Source organism: Notechis scutatus, chromosome 4, assembly GCF_049901735.1.
Source record: "Notechis scutatus isolate UNSWTSFEM ecotype Mainland chromosome 4, rNotScu1.2, whole genome shotgun sequence".
Taxonomy (NCBI): domain Eukaryota; kingdom Metazoa; phylum Chordata; class Lepidosauria; order Squamata; family Elapidae; genus Notechis; species Notechis scutatus.
The window spans coordinates 117,815,069-117,830,229 of NC_142012.1; the positions used below are offsets into that span (position 1 = coordinate 117,815,069).

At 38.2% G+C, this 15,161-nt stretch overlaps 1 protein-coding gene and 1 long non-coding RNA gene across 3 annotated transcripts in view; one reads left to right on the top strand and one right to left on the bottom strand.

Moving 5' to 3' along the window:
• Positions 1-499: 499 nt before the first annotated feature.
• On the top strand, positions 500-6,538 carry LOC148130878 (uncharacterized). 2 transcript variants are annotated; one of them, XR_015749407.1, is made up of 3 exons: positions 500-549; positions 1,428-1,641; positions 6,403-6,538. It is a non-coding gene; the product is annotated as an uncharacterized LOC148130878 (long non-coding RNA). The 2 variants fall into 2 exon arrangements; XR_015749408.1 differs by lacking the exon at positions 500-549 and adding an exon at positions 566-602.
• Positions 6,460-15,161, bottom strand: part of RBM20 (RNA binding motif protein 20) — a 42,233-nt gene continuing 33,531 nt past the window's right edge. The window contains 1 exon segment of the mRNA XM_087964550.1: positions 6,460-6,800. Coding sequence (XP_087820676.1) covers positions 6,690-6,800 — 111 coding nt within the window. The 3' untranslated portion in view covers positions 6,460-6,689.

Here is a 15,161-nt window from a genome sequence, read left to right on the forward strand (position 1 = left end):
CTATCCTATTTGAGATGGCTCAGTCACAGATTAGCCCACCATAGATTTTTGCCAATTATTGTTTTTTTTTAAATGACAGCTAACCAATACTAAGCCTTCTGGAAATTTTGAACACCTGAATTAAACAAAAGCTTATTGTAGTTAATCTGATAGATTAACACGTTTTAAGGGCCTGGAAACCCACAAAATCAACAAGATTGGGTGGAATCATTCTGAAATATTAAAAAACATTAGGTCAGCTTATTGCTGTGGCACATAGAAAAGAACTGAGATGATTTCCTGAGGCTGCTGTTACATAGGAAATGCTACTATCTATTCTATACTGTGTTCCCAGTAAAATCTTTTTAAACTCTGGACTATTCCAACCTGCACAATAGAATCAATATGTATGAATCATGTGAAGAAGTTATGTGAACCAAGAGAATTAGATTAATTAAGTCAACATGATTGTTAACTATGGGTGTGTAATGCAGCCAAAGTAAAACAGAACAGAAGAGCATTTTGTTCTCTGCCTCAGGCAAAACCTCTTAGGCTCATCCAGCAAGTCAGGTAAGTTTAGAATTTACAGGAAATGGGCTCTTCATGATCAGCTCATTAATACTGTATATTTTTTTCAGAAATATATATTTTAAAACTTTATTCTCCATCTGGCACAGATGTATAAATTGTGCATAGCCATGTATTTTATAGATGTCTAAATTATGTTTATCCCTTTATTATTTTTGTATAAATAACTCAGGGTAATGAATATATCAAATAGTCCTTCCTCCTCCTATTGTCCTCACAACAACAACCCTGTGAGGCAAACTGAACTGAGAGAGACGGACTGGCCCAAAGTCACCCAGGTGATTTGCATGCTTAAGGCAAGACCAGAATTCACATTTCCTGGTTTCTAGCCTGGTGCCTTAACCACTAGACCAAGCTGTCTCTTTATGTTGCTTCTTTGTGGAGCAGCATGTGCGGCTCATCACTAAATTTGCTTATTTACCTCCCCCAAATCCTTTTTTTCTTTTCTTTTTGTTGTGTATTTTGCTATATTTTCTTGAAAACAGATATTCTTAAATTTAAATCAATCTTCCCATAAGAGGCCGAACGAATTTACAAATACATCCTGTGCAATGCACTATTTATATCAGCTAAACCTAAGGTTACTAGCCCCAGCCCCATTTTTTTTCTATCAATCAGTATGTAAATGTTTGTGTATGCGTACATTTATGACTTACCTTTAAATTTGTCAGGCATGAAAGATCAGGTCCACACGTGAAAAACTTTTAACTGATTTACTGCTAATTATCCCTATACACAGGAATCTTATCAATTAACTTGTAGTTAGATAAGGGTCAATGGAATTCAAGGGAGGTTAGACTTAGCTTGCTTATGGCTATATCGGGATTCTAGACTGATTCTTCTTTTAACTCTGTCCCCAGGTTCTGCCATTGTTTTTCCTACAAAGCTGGTAGGATGTAGTCCTACAGATAGGGAGTATACCTGGTGGTACATGAACATTTTGGAATAAAACTTTGATTGTGTTTGTGGTATGATGGCCACAAGATCGAAATGTCTCCAAATTGACAAATGTTGTCCTCATGAATGTGGCATGGTAATTTAGGATAAAAGTCTGGATTAATAAAGCCATGATGGGTAGGTAGTTAAAGCAGTATCTACGGTCCTATTTGCTGATGAAGATAGTAAATGAAAGACTGGTATTTGGAAGAGGAATAAATAGGAAAAGCATAAATTAACGGGGGAAAAACTAAATGTAGGTATGTGACTTATGTGTGATTGCATATAAAACTGACTAATAGAAAAAATGCCATTATTCTATACAAAAAGAAAGAGAGTAAATGTGAATGCAAAATATAGAGGGAATGGTTTGTTAAATGTGTTTGGGGAAGTGTTTGAGTTGTAACAGTAACGAAGTGAAAATAAGGCAACATCTCCTTGGTTGTTTATTTATGGATAAACATGTAAGAAACACTTTGGTTATTCTTAGAGCTATTTGATTGAGGATATACTACCATAGTAATATGTGATCTATTGCGAAGAATGAATGTTTGTCAAAGAAGCAAAAATGGCTGTGAATGTCTACTTTGGAAATGAGAATTGGGCATGTCAGGAAAAATGTACAGGCAATCTAAACAATCTTGGACTTGAATATATAAGAATGTACTAAAAGAAGAAATATAGGGGAAGATGGTATTGAATACAAAAGTGAATGACCAGCATGAAAAATATGTAAGATGGTTTGGTTATATAGTGAATAAATATAAATCACAAAATAAATAATAAGAAAGAGTGCATGGCTTTAAAAGGAAGGGAAAGACTGACAAAGTTAGATGGAGTTAACAGTCTCAAAAAGGAAATAAAAAATTGATATGGTAGAAGCAAAGATGCTTTACAAAGATAGAAGGGTATGGAAAAGTAGAGGAGTGTTGGTCTGATTAGGTGTATAATATTCTGTCTTATTTTTTCTTATTTATGTGTTTCATTTTTCTGATTTCATATGTATTATTCCTTTACTGTGTTATGAAAAATGCTGCTTATTTTGAAAGGAATACAGTAGCATGATAGCAGAGGCAAAGAGAAAAGGAGAGTCTTTTTGTGAGCAAATTTAAACATATCAGAAAAAATAGCAGCTGAAGAAATAAAGATACTAGTAGAACTCACAAATAAGCTGTTAAGCAGAGATTCTAGAGCAGATATATAAAATCTGGAGCCCCAAAGGCTACATCCCACAAACACTTTTGGTGCAATTAAAGAAGCCCTCAGATATTATGAACAAAGTGTATTTTTTAATGCGATCAAAGAGGAAAATGATAAAAAGGTATGACTTAAAAATATCCACTTTGACTAACAGTATAACTGGTTAAATATAAAGGCGATTTGGATAGCAATATTGTGCTAAAAATTAAAACTATAGAAAAGTTTGAAATGCTTACAATACGTACAATAATTTCAAAACGTTTATCTTTAAAAAAGATACAGATGCAAAAGGGAAACACAATTCCAACAAATCTAAAACCCAGAATACCCAAATATGAAATGTTTGGCTGTACACAATTTTAATGCATACTTGTATATAATGAGCATCAGTCACTAATTTAGTAATCCTTTACTGAATATGTAACAAGTAATAATTTATTATAAATTGGCACTGAGTTATTTAAAATGGTAATTTAATCACATGGCTGTGTAAAAAAATTATAACTGATATGTTTATATATGTTCAAAGAAAAATTAAAATTTGTATCATGTTGTTGTAATAGCAATAGCACTTAGCCTTTTTACCACTTCACAGTGCTTTACAGCCCTCTCTAAGTGGTTTACAGAGTCAGTATATTGCGCCCAACAGTCTGGGTCCTCATAAATGAATAATAATAAATGAATGAATAATAAATAAACTAGCCAGTAGAGGGCAGACAATTCACAACATAAATGCTACATTTGAAATAGAAAAAATGGAACTGGCTTGAGTAATGCTTTAAAAAGATTTAACCTTTGGGACAAGAACATAATTCAAATGATGAATTTCTTTGGAAATAACAGTGTGATATGAGCTTTCTACAAAAACAATTAACAATATTACTGAGATTTGGTCTTCTTCTTCCTACAAATAATTTTTAGGGTGCTTTTGCTGATGGCTCCAGTGCTATAAGTAAAAAATTCTGCCAGTAATTGTTTTTCCCTATTTAGAATTGGTGGTAAATACAGGAAGGTTGAAACAGAACATAAAATCATTCAGACACTTGCCTCCAGTCTAAAATGCAAGAGAAAAAAATTATACCACATCAGCCTTCCTCTATGTAAATCACAACTATCATCACTGCAGTTGATATGCAAAAGCTAGCATTTAATTACCATTTATTATGATATCATGTTGAAGGTCAGTCCAGAGTTCTTTTGTGTACATTGTAGTCTGGATACAGCCAATCCAATCAAAGTTACTGCTGATACCAAAGCTCACCAGTCATTAAAAATTATCTTTATTGCAATCATTCATTTATTTTTTACAAATGCAATTTGAAATCAATTGCATCAATAGATCAAGATATATAGACAATAAAAATGTGTGCTGCTTCCTGATTAAACTTTTGACACATCTCAAACGTTTACAAGCCAGTAATTAAACAACACTATATGATTAATAAATAATAACATCTGGTCCAGTTCAAGTATCCATCAATACATCAAACTTGATATAGAAACCCTGAAAGCCTAATACTGTTTTATGAATTGCAGTCAGTAAAAAAATTATCAAGTTTTATGCTTCAGGGTTTAGATTCCTTAGTTTTAAAATTAAAGGTATGTGATATGAAACCATAAAAAGTAATAGGTTGAGGCAAGTAAGATGTTGCAAGACCTAAATATTTTAAAATATTTCAAATATTTTGCAATTGTTTATAAATAAGCTTTATACATATTTATAATAAAGTCTTTGGATTCTGTTCAAGCTACCTTGTGCATGCCCTCCCCTCTCTCATAAATACAATTATAAAGAATAAGGTAGGGTTTTAAAAAGCAAGTGTTTTAAAAATTTCAGGTTTTTAGTGTAACAATTCCAAAGCAAGATTGCCATTTTGGTTGCATAAGCAATCCCGTATCTTTCCATCTTCTGCTGCTGGAATATGTATTCTTCACTGTCTGTAAGATTATTTTCACTAAGATCTACGTTAAAACAATAAATATAGTTATGTTCCCCCTACAGACCAACTGTGCCTTTTATGTAATACCAGAAGTAAAGATATATTAATTTTCCTTGTTATTACCTTATTTTATTACCTTATTTTAATAATTTTGTCAGCTGCCTCAGACAGTTTTAAACTTACACTTGGGATAAAATGTTTTAACTGACCAATGTTACTGAAATAGAAGAAATGTGGTACATGCTTCAAGAATATGCCTGCCTTTATTTTACAAAGTCAAGCCAAAGGCTAGGATCTCAAAACTTCTCATAACAATTAAAGCTGAGACAGGAATGTGGATATTTAATGAATTCTTTAATGGCACAGATTTATTAAAACATTGGTTCCTCTGACTTGCAACTAAGAAAAGGATGATACTAAAGCAGGTAATAAACTCAGATTTTGGCTGGGAGATCTTGAAACTAAAGATTTTTTTTAATTACCCCAAAATATAAGATTTCATGGGATAATTAGACAACTTTAGAAGTAGCAAATGGTGGAAATATGTTCTGTAAATTTTTACACTACCTAAACAAGGCTCTAGAGCAATTATACTTGCTCTTGCAATATGGTTCAGGAACGTTATCTAGTATATTTTATAGTAACTTTTTATGATGGCAATTAGCAGCAGTTATTATATCCACTTATGCAAATAAATACGTGCTTTATTTAGTGAAATCTGTATGAACTTTTCACACACATATAAAGTATTGCACAGCTATATAATTAATGTAAAATTTATGAACATTAAACTTTAAGACAGTTCTAATGAGGACTGTAATATTTAGTTGATTCATATCAGAACATTTGATTTGTTAAAATATGTTTGATTTACTGAACTAATTAAAAATCTGTTATGTATGTGCCAGTCCCATCATGGCACTTACAGCAGCATAGATAGGCTTTTGAACAGCTTCTCATCTAGAAATACTATTATATTCCTGTGCAAATATATTAGGATTTAGCAAAGGATGGCTTTAAAAGAAATGAGCTTTAAGAAACATGGAAGAAAGTAGAAAATAAGACTACCAGGGAAAACACAAGTCATAGTATGCTAGACTTATAGAAAGATAGAGTTGTATATATGTTCACGAATTGAAACAGAAGGGTTTCTTTAATTCTGTCCATTTCAGTACAAATTAAAAACTCTCTTTGAAAATATATATCATGAACTACCTTATACCTGACAAGGACAGCGTTGCCCAAAAGAAACAGTATTATCAGCAGTAACATAATATGTTAACTGTACTGGTAGTCCTTGACTTACAACTAGTTTAGACCAGAATATCCATTGCTAATGCTAAGCAAGTGGCTCATGTCCGATTTTACAACCTTTTTGGTCATGAATGTTAACCAAATCACTGCAGTTAAGTGAGTCATGTGGTCGTTAAGTGAATCTAGCTTCCCCCATTGACTTTGCTTGTTGGAAGCTGGCTAGAAAAGTCACAAATGGGATCTCGTGATCAAGGATGCTGCAACCGTAATAAACACATGCCAGTTGCCAAGCATCTGAATTTTTCACATAACCAAGAAATGCTATGATGGTTATAAGTCTGAAGACCAGTCATAAGTCACTTTTTTCAGTGCCATTCAGTGACTTTGAATAGTCACAAATGAATGGTTGTAGGTCAAGGACCACCTGTAATGTAATGTAAGCTGTATTATATTACTGAGCATGATCATTGAACAAAACTACTAATTCAGATCATTTCTTTTTCAGATAAGCTTCATTCATGGACCAATTGAGATTGTAACACAAGTAACATGGAGGAAATCCCTGAGAATTCTGATTTCAAGAGAACAGTATCCATTATGGAGAGATGGATGCTTTTACTTATAGATATGTCACTTGTGCTTTATTATATTGCAGGATTATATTTTTAATGGTGCTCTCAGTGTGACTGCCAGAAAAAGTTAATTATGATTTAATTGCAAAGTGCAAGCTAAAGGTACATTATTGAGAATAGCAAACAAATAAGCAAGTTTCCAATTTGATTTTTTTAAAAATCAGTGTTTTTTCTCCTCAAAGTGTGGGACAATCTCTGTATCATCTTGGGCTGAGCTGTTTTCTTTTTCATTCATCTTCAGATTCTCTTCTGCAAGTTGTGATAGGTATTTCTATGTGGGACAAAGAAACTGCTTTTAAAGTAATGAACAATTAAATTGTCTAAAATACACTATGTATTTCCATATAAGCATTTAATATTTGCCAAAGGATCAAAAAAGAAGTAGAAACCTAATAATTAGTCCCAGTACCAGCATCATTATACATGTATCAACTCACCTCAGCTTCTTTTCTTTGCCAGTCTCACCTGATTTATTCTTTAACCAATGATGTTATGGTTAGCATGTGCGGATATGTTTAACACAATGTAGCACTTTTTTCCAAACTTAAAGCAAAAATTAAAAATGCTTCTAAGTACCTAGCATGAGTTGCTGAGAAATCTTTGTGCAATATAATTTTGACAATGTGCTTAACAATGATGAAAAAGTTATAATGTGCACTGAAAAGTTTAATAGTAGGATCACAGGTAGTCCTCAATATAATGACCGTAAATGAGCCTGTTATGGTTGCAAGCAATGGCAACCATTATGTGAGACAGCCTTAACAATCCCCCAATTTCCTAGATCAGGGGTCGCCCACCTTTTGGATCTTAGGGACCACCAAGCTCATAATTTTAAATCCCGTGGACCACTAATAAAGCTGGCTGGGGAATTCTGGGAGTTGAAGTCTGCCAGGCTTAAAGTTGCCAAGGTTGGAGACCCCTGGTCTGGATGACAGTCGATATAGTCAAATTTCTGAACTTCACTTAAACAGCAATTTTACCAGCTCAGAACCCCTGCTTTTTCAGATTTAGGGAGGGGGAGAACATGTTCTCGAGATACATATAGCTGCCAGGCTTGCCACCAAAGCCGCGCCTGAGTTCCCAGAGAACTGGAAAGCGAAACCATAAAAAATCTGCCCAGGTGATTGATCCCACCCCTTGGCCAATGGCTCCTCTGCTGAAGTTTCAATACCATTGCAGAGGCTGCTGGTCTGCTCCATGGCTGTGAGAATCCTTCCATGGGGCAGGGCAGGGAGTGGAGAAAGAAAGAGGGAGGGACAAGCCATGAAGCAGCTTCTCCAGCCAAACCAACCATGCCTTCTTTGTCAACGTGGGCGGGGGGGGGAGGAATTTAGAGAGGATCCCTAACTTGGGCCGAGAGGCAGAACGTGTGTGTGTGTGTGTGTGTAACCAGATCAATCCAGGCGTAGCAGCTGAGCGAGTGCTGGGCTGCTCAATGGCAACGGTGGTGGTGGCACTCTTTGGAAGCAAAAACAAAAAAGCAGCGGCAGCGGGTGGGACTTTGCCTGGCGGTCCAACAGCTGCGATGTGCTGCCCGGGTGCTTTGCACGGTCATTTTTCCTTATTCCTTCATCTCGCCCCTCGTGGACAGCTGCTAGGAAGAGCTGGACTTACCAGCTCTCTCTCTGCCGCTCCAAGCTTGCTTTCTTCCTTGGGAAGTCATTCCCCCCCCACCCGCTTTGGTATCCTTTCTCCCTTTTTTTAGGGCTCCATCCCTATTTTCTGCCATTTCTTTGATGACTTCTGGTCTACAGGAAAATTCCGCAGCCCATTTTCCTACCAATCAATCATTATTTGGGATCACAGGATACAGTCTCTAGCTCTGTTCTCGGGGGAGAGAGACATTGGCTTCATGCAAGGAAAGCAGCAGAAATCTTTCTTTCTCTCCCACAAACTCCACTAGAAATGAGTCTTTGCCGTCACAGCCTCTTGGAGCAGGATGCCTTGCAGGGTTCCAAAGACTCATTTCTGGTAGAGTTTGGGGGAGAGAAAGAAAGACTTTTGCTGCTTTCCTTGCATGCAGCCAAAACCAGAAGAAGCAGCAGAAAGAAGCAGCCTGGTGACCAGGCAAGGTGCATGGGGCAAGTTCCCCCTCTCCGCCCTTTTCCCCCGTCCCCTGATTACTTCGTGTTGTTCGCAATGCAAGCAACACGAGCCTTGTGTTCCTGCGCAGCCTGGATTAATTGCTTTGGGGGTGACATTTCTCTGCGGACCACCAAAATTTTCTTGCATCCCACCAGTGGTCCGCAGCCCACCGGTTGGTGACCACTGTCCTAGATGCCACCATTAAATGAATGGGTGGGTCATTAAACAAGCATGGGTTATTTTATGAGTGGGAGAGGCTCTGGGAGGCCTGCCACCAAGCATGGAAACATTTGAAAAGCTTTTTGTTACCTGTCTAACTCACTTTAGGACCCAGCTTCTGCCACAACTGTGTGGTGCATTTTAGGCTTTAGCTCTTTTTCTTTAGAGCTGTACTTTTTCTTCAGCTCTTCAAGGCAAACAAGCTACAGAAAGATTTTATGTCCTTCCTTGCTTTCCCCTACTGTTCGGGTCTGGCAGTGAGTAATCAAGGTAAATGACATATGGATTTTGTCATCTTTTTTCTTTGCATCCAAGAAATTTTTTTATTTATTTATTTTTGTCAATTGCTTACAAGATAATAGGTATAAGTAAAAACATAGTTATGAATACATGGATACATATAAGAAAAATAAAAAAATAAAAGAAACAATAGGACAGGGACCGTAGGCATGATGGTGCGCTTATGCACGACCCCTACAGACCTCTTAGGAAAGGGGTGAGGTCAATAGTAGACAGTCTAAGGTTAAAGTTTTTGGGGTTTGGGGAAGAAACCACAGTCAGGTAGATTATTCCAGACATTGACTGCTCTGTTGCTGAAGTCCTATTTCCTGCAATCAAGTTTGGTGCGATTAACCTTGAGTTTGTATCTATTGTTTGCTCTTGTGTTGTTATGGTTGAAGCTGAAGTATTCATTGACAGGTAGGACATTGTAATGTATGATTTTATATACTATACGTAGATCGAACCGAAGGCGGCATAGTTCTAGGTTTTCTAGGTCTAGAATTTCGAGTCTGGTGGCATAAGGTATTCTGCAATGAGTAGAGGAGTGGAGAACTCTTGTGAAATATTTCTGGGCTTTCTCAACTGCTAATATTAGATACGTAATGTGGGTTCCAGACTGATGAGCTGTATTCGAGTAAATTTAGCAAATTAAATGGTTAAAGGGGATTGCAATTGCAAGGCAGAGGCGGAGTCTGAGAGTTTAGTTTCAGCACCTAATGGAGAGGAGGAGGAGAAAAATGAGCAAGTCTGTCCCTCACAGCTTTTTGTATTTTCTTAATTGAAAAACTGTAGGTTTTTTTTGCAGGAGAGACAGGGTTAAAGCAAGGGAAAGTTTTGGGGAAGCTCATCCTGATGTTATCACCTTTACATGCAGGTGGCTGACTTCTCAAAAGCCTAGGTTAGCTGAAAAGGTAACCTTGGGGCAAAAAAGCTCTAAAAGCAGCCACCATTTCTGCAAGGTATTGTTGGGAATGCTAAAACTGGTGACTGTTTCCAGGAGGCACGGGAAGGAGGCTCAACTGCTGCAGGGACCCATTACGACAGGATGTTGGGGAGAGAGACAGGGGAACTGACATATGCCTGTGGTCCAATGTAAGGCAAATGTCCCCAAGGTTGTGGCAGTTGCCGTAAGTTTGAAGCAGGATTATATGTAACTTCAGGGGGAGAGTCTGTCATAACTTCAAACAACCATTAAGTGACTGGTTCTACCTGTAATGAGTTTTTCTTAGGCTAAATAATGTGAAATGTTCCATGGAGAAAAATGATTTGAACATATCTACTAAAAAGTTGGTGATTGTTTCATATAATTTGTAAACCTCTTTTGAATCAGTGTTGCTAAAAGAATATTTAGGAATGGCTTAAAATTATATATTAAGTGCAGATTTAATTCCACTTTTATGCATATCCATATCTCTCTACTTAAGGTGAAAATATGAACGATAAATATAAGCAAGACTTAATCAAAATAATAAATTACAATTTAAAAAAAACAACAGGGAGAGGACAAGTAATGTCTATACAAGTAGCCCTTGACTTGCAATCATTCATTACTAATTATTTGAGTTACATTGGTGTTAGGAATATAAGTCACCTAACAGGTATTTGGGTTAGAAATCTATAAACCAGGATAAATATTTTAAAACTGTATCTTTAAGAAAATGCAAAACTATAATTAGATGTGGTTTCTCAAACGGCCATAAGATGGAGCCAGAAACCTGGGTTGTTTATTAGCCTTAGTCTCAGAAGAGAGTGTATCTCTGTTTCCTTCTGTTGGAAAGTATTGCCGTTCTTCCATTTTTCCTAATTGACTGATATTTCTGGATTTGATGTAAGTATGTTACTGAACTGTTTTTGACACTGGAATTTGTTATTGAATTATCCCTGGATTGAAAACTGACTGATCTTACCTGTGAATGACTTTGGATTGCTTGTTTGGACTTTGCTTAACGTTTCTGGAAGTAAAAACCTACATTTACTGTACAGTGTATCTGTGTACTGTGTGTGTATTATTCAAACACTTCTCTCAAATACGTCTCCCTATATGCGCTCATTCTTCTAACGGGGAATTACCTCAACAATTCGCACTGAAGAAAGTGACTTACAACTGGTCCTCATCCTTATGACTATCTCAGTGTTCCTGTGATTTCATGATCATGATCTAGGCCCTTGGCAAACTGCTTGTATTTATGATAGTTGCAGTGTCCTACAGTCACCTGATAACTATTTACAATCTTCCCTGGCCTTCAACAAACAAAGTCAATAGGGAAAGCAGCCGGGAAGATGGCAAGTGGCATCTGTGATGTTTAACTTAACAATTGTGGCAAAAAAACATTGTAAAAATCGAGTGCAGTCACATGATGCTTCACTTAACAACTGTATCACTTTATGACAAATTTTGCAATCCCAATTATAGTCATAAATTGAGGACTATCTATAACCTTTAGTGCTGAAAGCAGCCCCAAATCTATAGTGAACAGAAAGAATTTTATCTGATTTTCTGAAAGTTCCCAACTCACTTATAATTTAAATTGCTGATCAAAAGAAAAGCAACAGCCATATATGGGCCATTATATAGTATCAACTTTTTTATTTTTAGTATGATCCCTCTTCACCATTCAGAAACTACTCAATCCTAGTGTTTACTTGCTTATTCATTTGTTTATCTGTTTATTGAATGTATATGGCTGCCTGATTCCTCTGTGACTCTTGATAGTATACAATATTAAAACAATCCCAAAGTACAAACAAAATAACAACAGATGTTTGGGGAGGGAAATGTCAGCCTCCAAACAGAGCCACATAACACCCAAGGGACTGGGTGCTCACTCTAGCTTTAATGTCTGGGAGCAGAGCCAGGTTTTGAAGACTCTTAAAGCAAGGTTTGGGTGTGAGCCAAACGGCAGGGCCATACTACTGGTGCAAAGTAGGGCCTTTGGAACAACTGTGTACTTAAGTAGAAGTTAAATTCAGTAGACATGCATACATGCACAACACACACACATACAAGAAGCTGATACTCTTAGTCCTACTTATAAAGAAGCCCTGCCAAAGCAATGCCGCTTACTTCACACTCTTAAAAACAGATTCATCTGTTGCTTAGGTTTACTAAAACCATTAATATGTCCAGTTCTTAATAAGCAAGTGCACATTTATCCAGCTATGTAAAACTGCTTTGGTCTTAGATTTAGTAGCTATGCTAAAGGAACACCAGGAATCCTAAAGGCAAGCCTTTCACCTGTTCCCATCTCCTTTTTCATTTAAGCTTGTGCATGACTTATTACCATGCTGTGTACATCATCTCACTTCTTGCTCTAACGAAAGGCCAAGGTATAGTGACAATCTTCTCTTGATCTCTAATGATATGATGTGTACAAATTCTTCAGACGTGCAACTAGAGAATTAGACTGAAGTATTTTAGCATTTAGTTTAGTGCTTCCTGACCTACGTTCTACAAAACTTTCAGAGAGATGAAGGGTTAAGAAATATTAAATATAAATATAAATAAATAAAACAGCTCTGTTCCCCAAACAGTGTAAATGCATTACGTGAGTTGTCTGGATCAGTTGTCACCAACTGGTGGGCCACGGACCACTGGTGGTCTGTGAGAAAATGTTGGTGGTCTGCAGCGCACCCGTGTCTGCAACAGGGGTGTTACCAGCAGCGGATAGACTGATGCTTGCAGGGAGGGAGGGTAGTGCACAGGAGACCACGGCATCGGACCCCTTCCTGGGTGTTCCCTGGCCTGCGATGGGGTGGGGGTGGCGGGAAAGGAACCTCTGAACTGTTGATGGGTGATGGGAATCTGATGTTTGGAGGCCAACAAGCCACGTGCTGAAGACCAGATGGCTGGCGGGGAGGTGGGGCAATCCTGCAGTCTCCCTAGCAAACTCGTGTTGTGGCTCCTGCCTCCTGCCTCTGTGCATCGAGGAGGGTGAGCAGCAGTGGGAAGACTGCGGACCTCCTAAGCTGCAGGAACAGCTGCCAGCAATGCCCTCAGGTAAAGATGTTGCAAGGGGGAGGCTCAACCCCTCCTTCAGGAGCCACAAAGCACTCGCCACCCCTCTGGCACCCGCCAAGCCTCCTCCCACTGTGCTTCTCTTTCTCCTTGCCACAAACGCTCACAAGCCCAGCGAGAAGGAGGAAGCTTGGCAGGTGCCCAGGGGGCGGTAATCACTTTGTGGCTCCTAAGGGAAGGGTTCAAGCCCCCCCCCTCACAACATCTTCACCTAAGGGCATTGCTGGCAGCCGCTCAATCTCCTTGATGCGTGGAGGCAGGAGGTAACACCAGTTCAGAGATTCCTTTTCCCCCACCCCCTCGCAGGCCAGGGAACACCCAGGAAGGGCTTTGATGCCATGATCTCCCATGTGCCGCCGGTATCACCCCTGTTGCCCCACCTTCCCGCCAGCTGGTCTTCAGCTTGTGGCTTGTCGGCCTCCGGACATCCGATTCCCATCACCCATCAACAGTTCAGAGGTTCTTTCCCCCCACCCCCGGGGACAGAGAGAGGTGGGGAAGAGAGAGAGAGAGGGAGAAAGAGAGAGAGAGAATGAGGGAAAGACATATATAGATCGTGGTCTTTTGTTTTCTGTGGAAAATGGGTCCAAATGACTTTGATATTTAAGGTTGCAGAAACAGGCAGCCAAGCTAAGTGCCTGAAGGACCCCATCCCGTCAGTGGAGTCCAGGAGCATCAGCAAGCAGCATGCTGGATTTATATTAGTGATCCGTGGGATTTAAAATTATGAGTTGATGGTTTCTGAGGTCCAAAAGGTTGGTGACCCCTGGTCTGGATCTACTCAGCTTTTATATAACCAAACAAGCACCTACTATGAATGACTAGAACATTTTGGAACCCCCCTCCAAACATTCTGAAATAACTGGGAAAAATAATTGTCAATAAAGAGTGTATGCTTTTAAGTGAAAAGGCATTGGGAATCCTACTACCTTTTCTCCAGCATTGTAAAAGAGGGTTTTCAGCACTCACTATAATGGAGGTCAAATAATGAAACAGACTCAGTGTCGAACTGATTCTAAAATTCACAAATGTTATTCCAGAAGCCACATACCAATGTATGCCATTCTTATACACACACTCCTTTTTTTAAGTTGAAGGGTAAAAGGGAAAAAGTGTATTATTAAACCATGTTTCATTTTAATGTTCCTTTTGTTGACCATCTGATTGAAACAGATAAGTAGGTATTTCTTATAAAGGACAGTTTTTTAATACAAATTGCTTGGTGGACTTGCAAAGTTTAAGAAACATGGTTCTAATTAGTTCATTTTAGATTTAACTGAGAATTATGGCATGTCCACCATTCTCATAACATACGGAAATGATAATATGAGCTTCAATATTCCAGGAAAAGTACATTTGAAAGTGCAAAAAATATTTTTGTCTTCTTTCTGCTAGCTTCACTTTTTAAAATTTTACGTCTTTTATCCCAAACATAATTTGTTCAGAATAAGAGAGTTGGAAAGGGATCTTGAAGTTCTTGTAGTCCAACTCCCTGCTCAAGCAGGAATCCCTGTACCATTTTCCTTCTTAAAAACCTCCATGTTGGAGCACCCCCAACTTCTGGAGGTAAGTTGTTCAAAACAGAAAAATACAATGCCGAATAATAATATCAATGTACTACTAAAACTCTTGTATCTGATAGTTTATAGAACATTCATTTGGGGAAAAACAGTGCATCATAAGGCAACAATTTTTGAATCAACGAATCTCAAATGGACTGACTTAACTATTGCGTCAAAAATTTGGAACCCATGACTCCTGTTGGATTGAAATTTGGAAAAGTCGTGTCTGCTTCAGTGATGTGTTGTCATTTCCAACACATGTCAGTGCGGAAGGCAGCAGGAAGTTGCTAGTCTAAGGACAGTATGCAAATAAATGGCTGCTGCCAGGTGAGACAGGCAGGGAGTGGGTAAGAGAGAGACATGACAAGGTTCAGGAGAGTGCACAGAAGCTCATGAGAGGCATGGCACAGCACAGGTCAGGAAAGATGCCTGAGGGCATAGGTTGGGGAGGATGCCCAAGAAATATGAC